Here is an 11911-nt window from a genome sequence, read left to right on the forward strand (position 1 = left end):
AAATGAAAATGGAAATGTAACATACCAAAATTTATGGGATGCAGCAAAAGCACTTCTGGGAGGGAAGTTCATAGTGATAAATGCCTACCTCAAGAAACAAGAAAAGTCTCAAATAAACAATCTAAATTTACACCTCAAGGAACTAGAAAAAGAACAAGTGAAGCTCCAAGTCAGTAGAAGGAAAGAAAGAAAGATTAGAGCAGAAATAAATGAAATATAGACTGTATACTTCAGCTTTAACATCACTATCTAGAGTTCAGTATTTGTTTATAATGTTTTTGAGGTAAAATTTACATACAAATCGTGTGTTGTTTGTTGTATAATCCAGACCTCTATGATGATAAGAAATATTTTCATAACCTTGGAATTTCCCCATGTCCCTGACTAGTCAGTCCTGCCTTCGCTCCCAACCCCAAGTATTACCTGTGACTTTTAGCTCTGATTATAGTCAAGTGTTAGGAGTATTTTGAACTGGGGAGCTGCCTGATATGCTTCTTATAATGTTACAGATGTAGGAGCTTGGTGTAGTTTTTCCAAAAGAAATTTCATAAATTTTGCATTTTCATAAAAATATAGTCATTCATTCAGCAAACATTTAGCTGCCAGATGCCTTGCTAAGTGCCAAGGGAGACATTCTGGAATCAAATGAGTGCGGTATCAGCTCTGATAGAAATAGGCACAGGATGAGGAGGCACAAAGAAGGGAGTGATTTAGTTCTCCCTGACTTGAGGGCATAGGCAACAATGGCCTCGTAGAGGAGGTGACACTTGAGCTGCGTTGAGGAAGAGGAGTTGGTGTTTGCCAGGCAATAGTGGAGTGGGAGAGTGGGAAAAGGGCATTTCAGTGTGAGCGAAGGCAGTGAGGAGGGAAAGAAGTTGGTGTGGTGGGAATGGTTTTTGCTAGGCTGGAGCAAAGGCTGCAGAAGATAAATCTAGAGTGGTAAGTGGGGAGGACTTTGCATACCATGCAAATGACTTTGGTTTATTTCTATAGTTTGGGGAGTAATTTGAAAGGTTTATTCATTTATGAAGGTGGTTATATGCAATAGATAGAAATTGTCAGGCAATGCCGTTAGATGCTTAAGATTGTTTTATGATCAAATCAAACTCATATTTCTTCTTTGTTTTATTAAACTGTAATTTTATATTTATATTCGACTCTTCTCCCTTTTATCTCTCTAAAATGACAGGTAGTGTGCCAGTATTTGAAAAATCCCAATGTATCTGATACATGGCTGCTGCAGAATATTTTCCAAGCTCTTAATGTATATTACAATTATTCGGGCCAGGCGAGATGCCTGAATATATCAGAGACAGCAACCAGCAGTCTGGGAGCCCTGGGTTGGAGCTATCAGGTAAGTGTGTATATTTCCCCAAGTGGAACTTACTTTTCACTGATATGGTTGTGCTGTAACAGAGAATTTGCAGGATTTTGTCACCTGGATCCAAATCTGAGCTCTGTTACCTTGTACTTGGAGACTGTGGATAAGTTTCCTCATTCATATATTCATTAAAAACCAATTCCATTTTTTAAAAAATTTATTTTACTGAAGTAAAGTTGATTTACAATGTTGTGTTAATTTCTGCTGTACAGCAAATTGACTCAATTATACATATATATATATATATATTCTTTTTCATATTCTTTCCCATTATGGTTTGTCACAGGATATTGAATATAGTTCCCTGTGCTATAGAGTAGGACCTCATTGTTTATCTGTCTTATATATACTAGTTCAGTTTGGTATATAATCATCACAGAATATATTCTGAGTACTTAACACAAGTCAGGCACTTTTCTAGGCTCCAAAGACACAAAGGTAAATGAGATACGATCTAATCATCAAATATAGCTTGGTGGAAATGATAGGTAACTAAACTAATGTTACAGTAGATCTTGGTAAGTCCTATAAAGGTAGCATTTTATGGACACAGAAAAGAAGGGGGAGTCTAACTTGATTCTGTCTGAGCCTCCATTCCTTCCTTCATCTGTACAATGAGACTAGTAATAATAATAGTAATGCTTTTCCTCCAGAGTTGTTTTGAGGATTAAATATGATAATAGATGTGAAATGAAGCAGTTTGCAAAGAAGGAATGTATAGCCCCAACTTCTGTGACTTCTCAGCTGCGCCTTTCCAGGAATAATGAGAGGTGGTATGGCATAAAGAACAGGGGCTCTGAAGCCAGACTGCCTGAGTTCAAACCCTGGCTTTACTGCTTACAAGCTGTATGACCTTGGACAATTTATTTAACATTTTATGCCTCATCTTCTCACTGGAATCTCTCCTGGTTTGCTTTTTCAGACCTGCACAGAAATGGTCATGCCCTTCTGTTCTAATGGTATTGATGACATGTTCGAACCTCACTCGTGGAACTTTAAGGAATTTTCTGATGACTGTTTTAAACAGTGGGGTGTGAAACCAAGGCCCTCTTGGATCCCTACTATGTATGGAGGCAAAAACATCAGTTCACACACGAACATCATTTTCAGGTGAATTTTTGCTGATCCAAAGAAAACTTTGGTTGACGGAGACATTTTAAAATAGCTGAGAAAAGAGAACCAGGAAAATGCTGCAGTTACAACGATATAGAATACAGCAGTGGTATCCATCATGTTTTTCTACTCCTTGAAAGACAGGATGCTGAGAGGTGATATGAATTTTTGCTCTATTACCAGTATGCTTAAAGGCTTAAAAACAACAGCAACAAAGTTAAAATATTAAAAAAATACTCTCCAACACAAAATGAAGCATCATCTGTTGTTCTCAATTTGTGTTACTATTGTTATCAATGGTAATAAAAAATTTTAATATATATTTAACAAACACTTTTGAAGTGCCCACTCTGTTCTGTCCCAGGCACTGTATGAGGCACTTTAAATAAACTACTTAATTCAATTCTCACAACAAGCCTTGGAAGCAGTTTTTATAGTCCCTTTTTTACTGAGGAGTAAAGTGAAGGTCACTGTGAGCAGTCACTTGCCAAAACTCATCCAGCTTTGTTTTAGTTACCAAGTGATAAAGTCAGTTTTCAACCTTGGCGTGTCTGACTACAAAACCCGTGTTTGTTCTTCTGTTACACAGCTGCACTAGTAGTGTCATATTTGGTATTGGTTCACATTGTAGTTAATTGAGTAGACTCTATGTGTCTGATTGTGACTTCGAAATTTCCATGTTTTGGCTTGAATATTAGGTTGTTAGTTATTAAAATAGCAACCATTTAATTTAAAAATTTCCCCAAATCTATATGGAGATAGTAGAGAGATACCCATACATATCCCTCAACCTGGACCTATTGTTTAAATTGTAAATGTCATTCTTTTACAAACTCTTCTAAACAGAGTCACATTTGACCTTCTAGACATGGCCAATAGCTTTTAGGAGTGAGGAATGCTGTTTTGACTGAAGGATCACTCTCTGGGTTTAGGCCAGTGGCACTGCCCATTTTGCAAAAGAGCCTCTTTCTTATTGGGTTCATGCTATTTTCTCACTCAGTAGGGTACCTCCCCCCCCCATGTGGAAAACGTAAAGATTCTTTTTAATTTCCTGAAATTGTTTTCCTTGTCCTCAATAAGAGTCTTCAAAACTATACTTTTCATCTCAGCCTTATGAAGTGACAGTTGAGCAAATAAGGATATTTAGGGTATTTAAGGAAACTGCCAAGTTAGGATGTTTGAAATCAGGAAAACATGAAAGGACTGAGAGAACTGAAAAAAGCTTAAGTATAAGCCTTGGGTGTCCAAGGTCATCTTTGTTGCCTCAGAGGAGGAAGTACTTTGTCATGTTCTTGTTTTTCTTTAGGCGCTTACCTCCATGTAGTATTTATATGGATTTCTCTAGCATGCTGATGGTGTAAGCTCAAAGCTGAAGTTCAAGTTGAATAGTAAAGTGGAGTCTTTAAATCCTTGTATAAAGGTTTTAATATTTGAGTTTTCGTCAAATACATTATCCTTTTTTATTGGCTTCAACCATTACAGATGAGTATTTTAGTGATCCATTTGTCCTTTTATACTATTTTCCTCAGGGTATCAAAATAACAATCGTCATCATCATCATCATCATCATCATCATCATCGGGGGAAAGGGTAGATTTTGTGAAAAAAGGTTGAGGAGTAGAACTGAAGCCAGTAGGTGGAAATTATGGCTCAGTGTTAAAAACTTCTAGCTCAGTGTAAGAAAGGACTTCCTAACAGAGTTGTGCAAAGGCAGAATGAGCTGTCTTAAATTACTTAAGCTCTTTGACCCTCAGTTTTCTCTTCTGTAAAATCACCCACAGAGTTGTTGTGATGCTTAAAAAATTTAACCCAGTGAAGTACTTGGCGCGGACCTAGCAAATATATATGCTCAAAAAATGTACGTTGAGTGAATAAATGGAAGTATACTCTCAGCCTGTACTTTACCTTCTAGCCAACAGGGGACTATTTGTCCCTGAATGTCCTTTCCTTCCTCTTTTTTCTTTTTCCTAAGGCTCGGGCATCCTCCAAGAAACCTTCCCTGACACCTCCAGGGAGGTTAGGTTTCCCCCACACACTTAGCTCCACTAAGGCCTGTGACTGTCCCTTAGCGCCCTGTGTGGAAATTATCTATGTGTGTTTCTATCTGCCCCGTGAGACTGTAAACTTCTCAATGACAGAGACTTCGTCTTAATCATCTCTGTGCCTTTAGCACCTGCTACAGTGACTGGCACATAGTGGATGCCTAATATGTTTGATAAGGATGAGGAATGATATAAAGCTCAGAAAGGCTTCAGAGGCATGTGAAAGTTTAAAGGCAGAACTATATGAAAATGCTGGTTTATCTTTCTGCAGTGGCAAGTCTACTTTTAAAAAGAAATCTTTTCCCGTATGCTGCTAGGTGTGAAGAATTCAATGTAAAACTTAAGTTATTTAAAAATTCAAAATTCTACTGCTTTTCTGAAGAAAGCACATTCTGAAAGTAAAAGAGCAGCTTTAGGTGTCTCTGTTCTGTCTACTTAGTGGCTATCAGCTAGAAAACATTACTGGTTGATGAGTAAGAAAATGTCCGAGGAACCATGTGGAAAGTGTATTTTATGTTCAGGCTTCTCTCAAGTCACCTCACACAAATCCAACTGTGACTGCTTTTCTGGTTAGAAAATTCAGTCTGTTTTTAATTGTTGGATTAGAGATTTGCCAGTTAAGAGCTTGGGCTTTGAAGTCAGGGAGACCTGGGTGCCATTCTGCTTCTACCCTGAATTAGCTGCGTGGCCTCAGGCAAATTGCCAATTTATATGAGTTAGAAATAATGACTACCTGCCAGAGTTACTTCGAGGAGTAGATAGATTATCATAGAAGTGAGCACTGTGAGGGCAGAGGTTTTGTCTGTTCACGGTTAAGTCACCTGTACCCAGTCAGTACCTGACACATAGTAGGCACTCAGTAAATGTGTTGAATGAATGAGGATTTAATAGTAGCTATTAATAGTTCCATTTCAGCAATTTTCTTATTCCACAGTGGTTTTGTTGGAAGGATTTATTTTTTTCTCCAACTCCAGTTGGTAAGAAATTATCTTACCAATGGTCATTTTCAGTTATTTAAATAGAAATCCAAAAAGGAGTCTCTGAGAAGCTGGTTAGTTTAACATCATTTCTCAGGCAAATTAATTGTTGCCAGCAATTAAGTGAGGCTCACTGTTGGGAATTTTATCCAGGCATCTAGATTCTCTCACGAAAGCCAGTATTTTTTTTTTTCCTGTAAATTTCCCAGTGACTGGTTTAGCTTTCACATGTCTAGGACCAAGAAATTCAAGTCCATGTGCATCTTAGGTCTCTCAGCAACTCCAAACACTGTTGCTAAGCCACTAGGCTGATTCAGATGACCTTTTAAATCAAATGCAGTTTGCTTATTATGTGGCTGTTGGGATAGCTTTTTTGTTTTGCAAATAATGGAGAGTTTCCTATCTGGGTTGGTCCTGTCAAATTGCAATAATGATAAAGGCCATTTGTTCACTTAAGAGAATCCAACGCCTTGTGTAGTTTACTTTAAAAATTTATCACATAGTTGAAAACTAAGGCTCCTATTTTGCATGTGAGTTTTTCCTCTTGTTTTTAACAAAACCAAAAAAAAAAAGTACATTTTTGGAGTGATTTTTTTTCCCCCAAGAATGATGATGTTAAGTTGCAATTGAATTAATTTTTTTAAGATGAAAAATGTGGTTAAAAGTGTGGTGAGGGTAGAACAGGGGTTTTAAACTTATATTTCAAACACACATGTATTTAACGTACCTAAATGCTTATTTCTTTTTTAATTTGTACATTTACCTAGAAAATTGATTGCATTAGTTTTCTGACCAAATTTCTGTGAGAAATGCTATCGCATCCCTTTTCATTATTCATTTACCTCTCAGAAGTATTAACACTTCTTATGCTTGTAGAATATGATAATAACTATAATAATGCTACACATTCATGTAGTGTTTTATAGTTTATACCTTATTTCCACATATATTATTCAACTTGGGCCTCACAATATCTCTGTGAGTGAGGGGCGTTATCTTTAAAAAAATTTTTTTTTGGTAATACACATGAGAATTGAGGTTCAGAGGGGTCAGGTGACTTACCCAAAGTCATGTGGCTTACTAGGGTATAAAACTTAGATCTGCTGACTTAGTTCATTGTTTCTTGCCAGTATTACACATAGCTGAAGGTCAGTCTCTATATATTTATATGAACCACTTATGTGAACTCTGCTTTCCCATGTAAAAAGTACTGAAGTGATTTACATGTTCCTAAACTTGCATGCGTGTATTTATAGATCTCTTTTGTGTAGGGCATCTGATGTAAGGCTACAAATAACTAGATACATTCTTTTTTCATTCATTTGATAAATATTTGTATGGCTTCTACTGTGTACCAGGTGCTGAAGATACAGTAATAAAACAGACAAAAAGCCCTGCCCTTGGAGAGTTCTAGTTTGAGAGATGGATAATGAACAAGATAGCACTTATAAGCATGTTAGAAGGAGATAAGTGCTAAGGGGAAAAAATAAATAAGGGGAAGAGGGTTATGAAATGTTGGTGGTGGGTGGGGAGAAGTTTGAAGCTTTAGATGATGTGACTAAGGAAGACCTCACCAAGGGTGACTTTTGAATAGTGATGTGGAGGAAGGAGCTCGGTGGGGTAAGGATACTCCAAGCAGAGAGGTAAGCAGAGGCAAAGGCCTTGACAAGTAAATGTCCCAGCATGTTCTCCTCCAGGTACAGTGAGAAGGTCACTGTGGCTGGAGTGGAGTTAAGGAGGGAGAGAGTAGCAGGAGGTGAAATCAGAGAGGCAGCAGAGGGCCCAGATCATTTAGAGACTTGTAGGTCCTGCATGTTTGGTTTTTACTCTGAATGAAATGGGAAAACTTGGAGTGTTTTAAGCAGAGGAGTGACATAACCTGATTCAGAGTTTAACAGCATCAAGTTGGCTGCTGTATTGATATTAGATTGCAGGGAGACAAGAGTAGAAGCAGGAAGATCAGTTAAAAGGCTATTCAGGCTAGAGATAACGGTGACTTAGACCAGAGCAGCGGCAGTGGGGTGGTGAGAAGAGTTCAAATTCTGGATATATTTGAATTTATAGCTGCCAGGATTTGTCGACAGATTAGGTATGAAAGAGAGATTAAAAAGTAACAAGTTTTTGGCCCAGCAACTGGAAAGATAAGGTTGCCATTGACAGAGATTGGGAAGATAGTGGCAGGGCTGGTTGGGAGTTGGAGAGTATCAAGAGCTCTGTTTTGGACCTGAAAGCTCGAGATGTCTCGTTAGACTGCCATGTAAAAATGTCAAGTATATAATTGAATATTGGTCCTGAGGTTTAGGGGAAAGGTTCTGGCTAAAGATATTTTTTGATAGTCATTTGTGTATAGATTATACTTATAGATGAGAGGGTTTTTCTTAAATGATTATGCAAATTATGGAAATAATTTCATATGTCTGATAATATGACCTTGAAGATTTGTTATTTCAGGCTTCGTAACAATATCAGCAAAATAGAATGTGCATTAAACAAATGTCAGAACACACGTTAAAATGTTCTGTAAGTGATTTCAAGTGATTTATAGATAGACATACCAAGAGGTGCTGTACGGGGAAAAGTGACCTAATACCTACCATGGGCCAGGTACTTAAATCCAGGTATTTCAGCCCCTGTTATATCCTGAGGAATCTAAGCTTCCATGAGATTAGGAAGATGAGAGGCAGACCTGGGACTGGAACCCAGGTGTGTCTGATCCCGAAGTTGTGCTCTTCTTACTCTGCACCACACAAGCCAAGATGTTATGTGCTGTCGATTTCCAACAGCAGTCATGTGTCCATGAAATGCAACGTAGTATAAAATGAACGTTGGAATAGGGTTACAAGATCTGAGTTTGTATCTCAGAGGCTTGATTTGAGTAAGCCTTCTAACTTCACTAGGCATTAGTTTTCTCATCTATAAGAGTTGTAATTAAACCTACCTCACATGGTTGGTATAATGTGAGGTCAAATATGAAAGGCTTTGTAAACTTTAAACCAGTCAGAAATTGACAAACTGATCTTAAAATTCATCTAAAAATGCAAGGGACCCAAAATAGCTAAATCAATCTTGAAAAGGAAGAACAAATTTGAAGAACTCATACTTCCTGATTTCAAACTTCGTATAAAGCTTCTGTAGTCAATACAGTGTGATACTGGCATAAACATAGACATATAGATCAGTGGAAGAGAATTGACCGTCCAGAAGTCAGCCCTTATCTGTGTGGTTAATTGATTTTTTGCAAGAATGCTAAGACAATTCATTGAGGAAAGAATAGTTTTTTTCAAGAAATGATGCTGGGAAAACTGGATATTCACAGGCAAAAGAATAAAGCTGGATCCCTATTTCATACTATACAAAAACATTAACTCAGAATGGATCAAATGATTTAATTGATAATTCAATTTAAAAATGAGCAGGGATCTGAGTAGACATTTTTTTCAAAAAAGATATACAAATGGCCAATCAGCACATGAAAAAAATTCTCAATACCATCAGTCATTTGGGAAATGCAAATCAAGACCACAATGAGATTCCATTTCACACCCACATAGGATGACTATAATCAAAAAGACACATAATAAATGTTGGTGAGGATACAGAGAATTTAGAACCCTCAGATGTTGTTTGTGGGAGTATAAAATGCACTCACTTTGGAAAACAGTTTGGCAGTTCATCAAAAGGTTAAGTCATTATATATCCCAGAAATTCCATTCCTAGTTATATACCCAAAAGAAATGAAAATATTCATCCATGTAAAAACTTGTACACAAATGTTCATAGGAGTAATATTCATAATAGCCAAAAAGTGGAAACAACACAAATGTGCATCTGATGAATGGATAAATAAATGTGGCGTATCCATATACAATAGAATATTTTTGGCAATAAAAAGGAAAAATGTACTGATACATGCTACAACATGGATGAAACGAAAATATGTCAAAGTGAAAGCAGCCAATCACAAAAAACAACCATTATATAATTCCATTTATATGAGATGTCCAGAATAGGCAAATCTATAGAGATAGAAAGTAGATTAGTGGTTGCCTGGGGCTGACAGTGAGGGGAAGTAGTAGAGGGGAATGGGGATTTGACTGCCAGTGAGTATAGGTTTCTTTTGGGGGTGATGAAAATGTTCTAAAATTGATCGTGATGATGGTTGCACATCTCTGAATATACTAAAAACCATTGAATTTGTACGATATAAGTGTCCATTTTGTGGGAGATGAATTATATCTCAACAAAGCTGTTAACAAATACTATTAGGGATGCTGTCTGTGTTTGTGTTGGCTTTTTTTTCAGCTAAACTAAGTATCCTGTTTCAATGACTGATCCTGTTTACATCATTCTGAAATGTGTTGTGTGCACCAGCCAGGACTAATAACCTAATAGCGTTTCCTTAATTTTAAAGCTAATGTAAAATGAGTATCTTGAGTAATGCCCAAAAGTTCTGATTCTAGATTCAGAGCAGTTTTTTCAGTCCTACCACCCTATTTCCCAAAGTGCTATACTAAGAGGGAAATTTTTTTTAAAAAATGAAGGTTTGTTTTTTTTTTTAAAGAGCCAAGAGATAATTAGCATTTTTAAATATGGAAATTTTTCTTTATCACTTTGGTATTTGGGTCTTAGGAAAGAAGGAGACTGGCTTTAATTGAGGGACTCCTATGTGCCTGACACTTATTAAACATATCCACATGTAGCATCTGATTTAACCCTTGAAGCAACCTTATGAGGTAGGCCTTGTTAACTCTACTTTACAGATAAGGAGACTGAGTCAGGTAACTTGTGTAAGGTCATACAGCTTTTGAGTGATGAAGCCAGGATTGGAATTCAGTCTTCTAAATTCCAAGTCCCAGTACAATCTAGGTTGATTCATGGGGCATCACCTTCAGTCTTCTCTGGTCCTATTTCTGTACCTGCTTGCAGAAATACTGTCAAACTCCAGGATAAAGCACCTTTCTATATGACAGATTAAATCCTCAGATCAAATCCCCCAGGTTATAAGCTTATAATTTTAGGTGTTATGCATATAGTAGGTTTCTCCTATCTTATATTTGTGTAGATATAAAAAAACGAATAATCTTTTTTTTTTTTCTTTCCCTCACTTAGCAATGGTGAACTAGACCCCTGGTCAGGAGGTGGAGTAACTAAGGATATTACAGACACCTTACTTGCGATCGTCATCCCAGAGGGAGCGCATCATCTAGATCTCCGAGCCAACAATGCCTTTGATCCCGTCGCTGTGCTATTAGCCCGCTCCTTGGAAGTTAGACATATGAAGCAGTGGATCAAAGATTTCTATGCAAGTCTGAGAAAGATGCACTGAGTAACGTTCGATCATTTTCAGTTTCTTCTTTTAAGTTCATTCCACCCACATTTCCATTCACTTTGGTTTTCTGTACATAATTACTTTCCCTTGTTTATTAGATTTGGTGTGGCAAAGGTTGAGATAGAAGAGAACGTGATGGTGGTGATAGCAGCCATCCAATGACCTGAGTCCTTCCCATCTTTGTGCCACCTCCAGGAAGAATCTCTTCATGACAGCTTTCCCACACCATCAGTGGCCTTGATAACTGGAGCAGAGTATTGACTGCCTTTCACAAGAGGGGGAGTCACTTCCTTGGTTTCTCTGAAAGCAGGGATTTATTGGTTTCGAAGTTGAAGTCTCTTTGGCCCATTTGTCACTCGCCCCTCCTCTACTTTCCCAAAAGGAAAAGCAGAAGATGGATAAAAATGATGTAATTGCAGCTGGTAGGAAGGATATCCAGTGCCAAACCAGGAAATGGGAGCCATTTCTTTTGTGCTTGATTTAATGACTTTGAACTGTGCTGTAAATAAAGAATAGGGCTGGACCTTATACCTGTGTGTTGCTTCTGAAGCTCACTCCAGCTGTTGGGAATGCTGTGTGCACTGGGCTTGGCTGTTTTTGGAAAGTCCTTTAATTTTCTCTCTTCTATTTGGCAGCTTTTCTTAGTTCTGGGATATTTGCCACCATGGTACTGCCAGTAAGAAATCTGGCCTTTTTCTGCTCCGTTTCTCTTTGTTTCTGAGGTCAGTTTTGTGGTAGTTTGGTTAGGTTTTGCCAGTTTAGGAAAATGACTCTGTTTTCCTTTTCTTTTTACATCTGAGCAAGTTATATTCTGTGGTTACTGATGATACTTCAGTAAAAAGCCTTTAAAAACTGATGAATCAGCTATTCAGAAGGTAGAATATAGTTATGTTCAGCATTTTGGTTTTTAGATTTTATTTTCTGGTGAGTGGTATGCTGTCATTAAAGCCAGAAGTGTCAGGACACTAAGAGGCAGGTGCACAAGAACTTTTCTGTATGGCTTCCAAAAGACAAGCTGACTAATTCATGCAGGCAGCATATTTGACATTAATAAATGGCTGAGCCGTTC

At 37.6% G+C, this 11911-nt stretch overlaps 1 protein-coding gene across 2 annotated transcripts in view; it reads left to right on the forward strand.

The window, feature by feature from the left end:
* Positions 1 to 11369, forward strand: part of LOC118899748 (prolylcarboxypeptidase) — a 69147-nt gene extending 57778 nt beyond the window's left edge. The window contains exons 8-11 of one of the 2 annotated variants that reach the window (XM_036861661.1): positions 1190 to 1354; positions 2304 to 2491; positions 10623 to 10839; positions 10941 to 11367. In XM_036861661.1, the coding sequence (XP_036717556.1) occupies positions 1190 to 1354; positions 2304 to 2491; positions 10623 to 10839 (570 nt within the window). In that variant the 3' untranslated portion in view covers positions 10941 to 11367. Of the gene's footprint in view, positions 1 to 1189; positions 1355 to 2303; positions 2492 to 10622 lie in introns of both variants that reach the window. The other variant, XM_036861660.1, reaches the window with a different exon arrangement.
* Positions 11370 to 11911: the final 542 nt, after the last annotated feature.

The sequence above is a fragment of the Balaenoptera musculus genome, chromosome 8 (assembly GCF_009873245.2).
Source record: "Balaenoptera musculus isolate JJ_BM4_2016_0621 chromosome 8, mBalMus1.pri.v3, whole genome shotgun sequence".
Classification (NCBI taxonomy): Eukaryota; Metazoa; Chordata; class Mammalia; order Artiodactyla; family Balaenopteridae; genus Balaenoptera; species Balaenoptera musculus.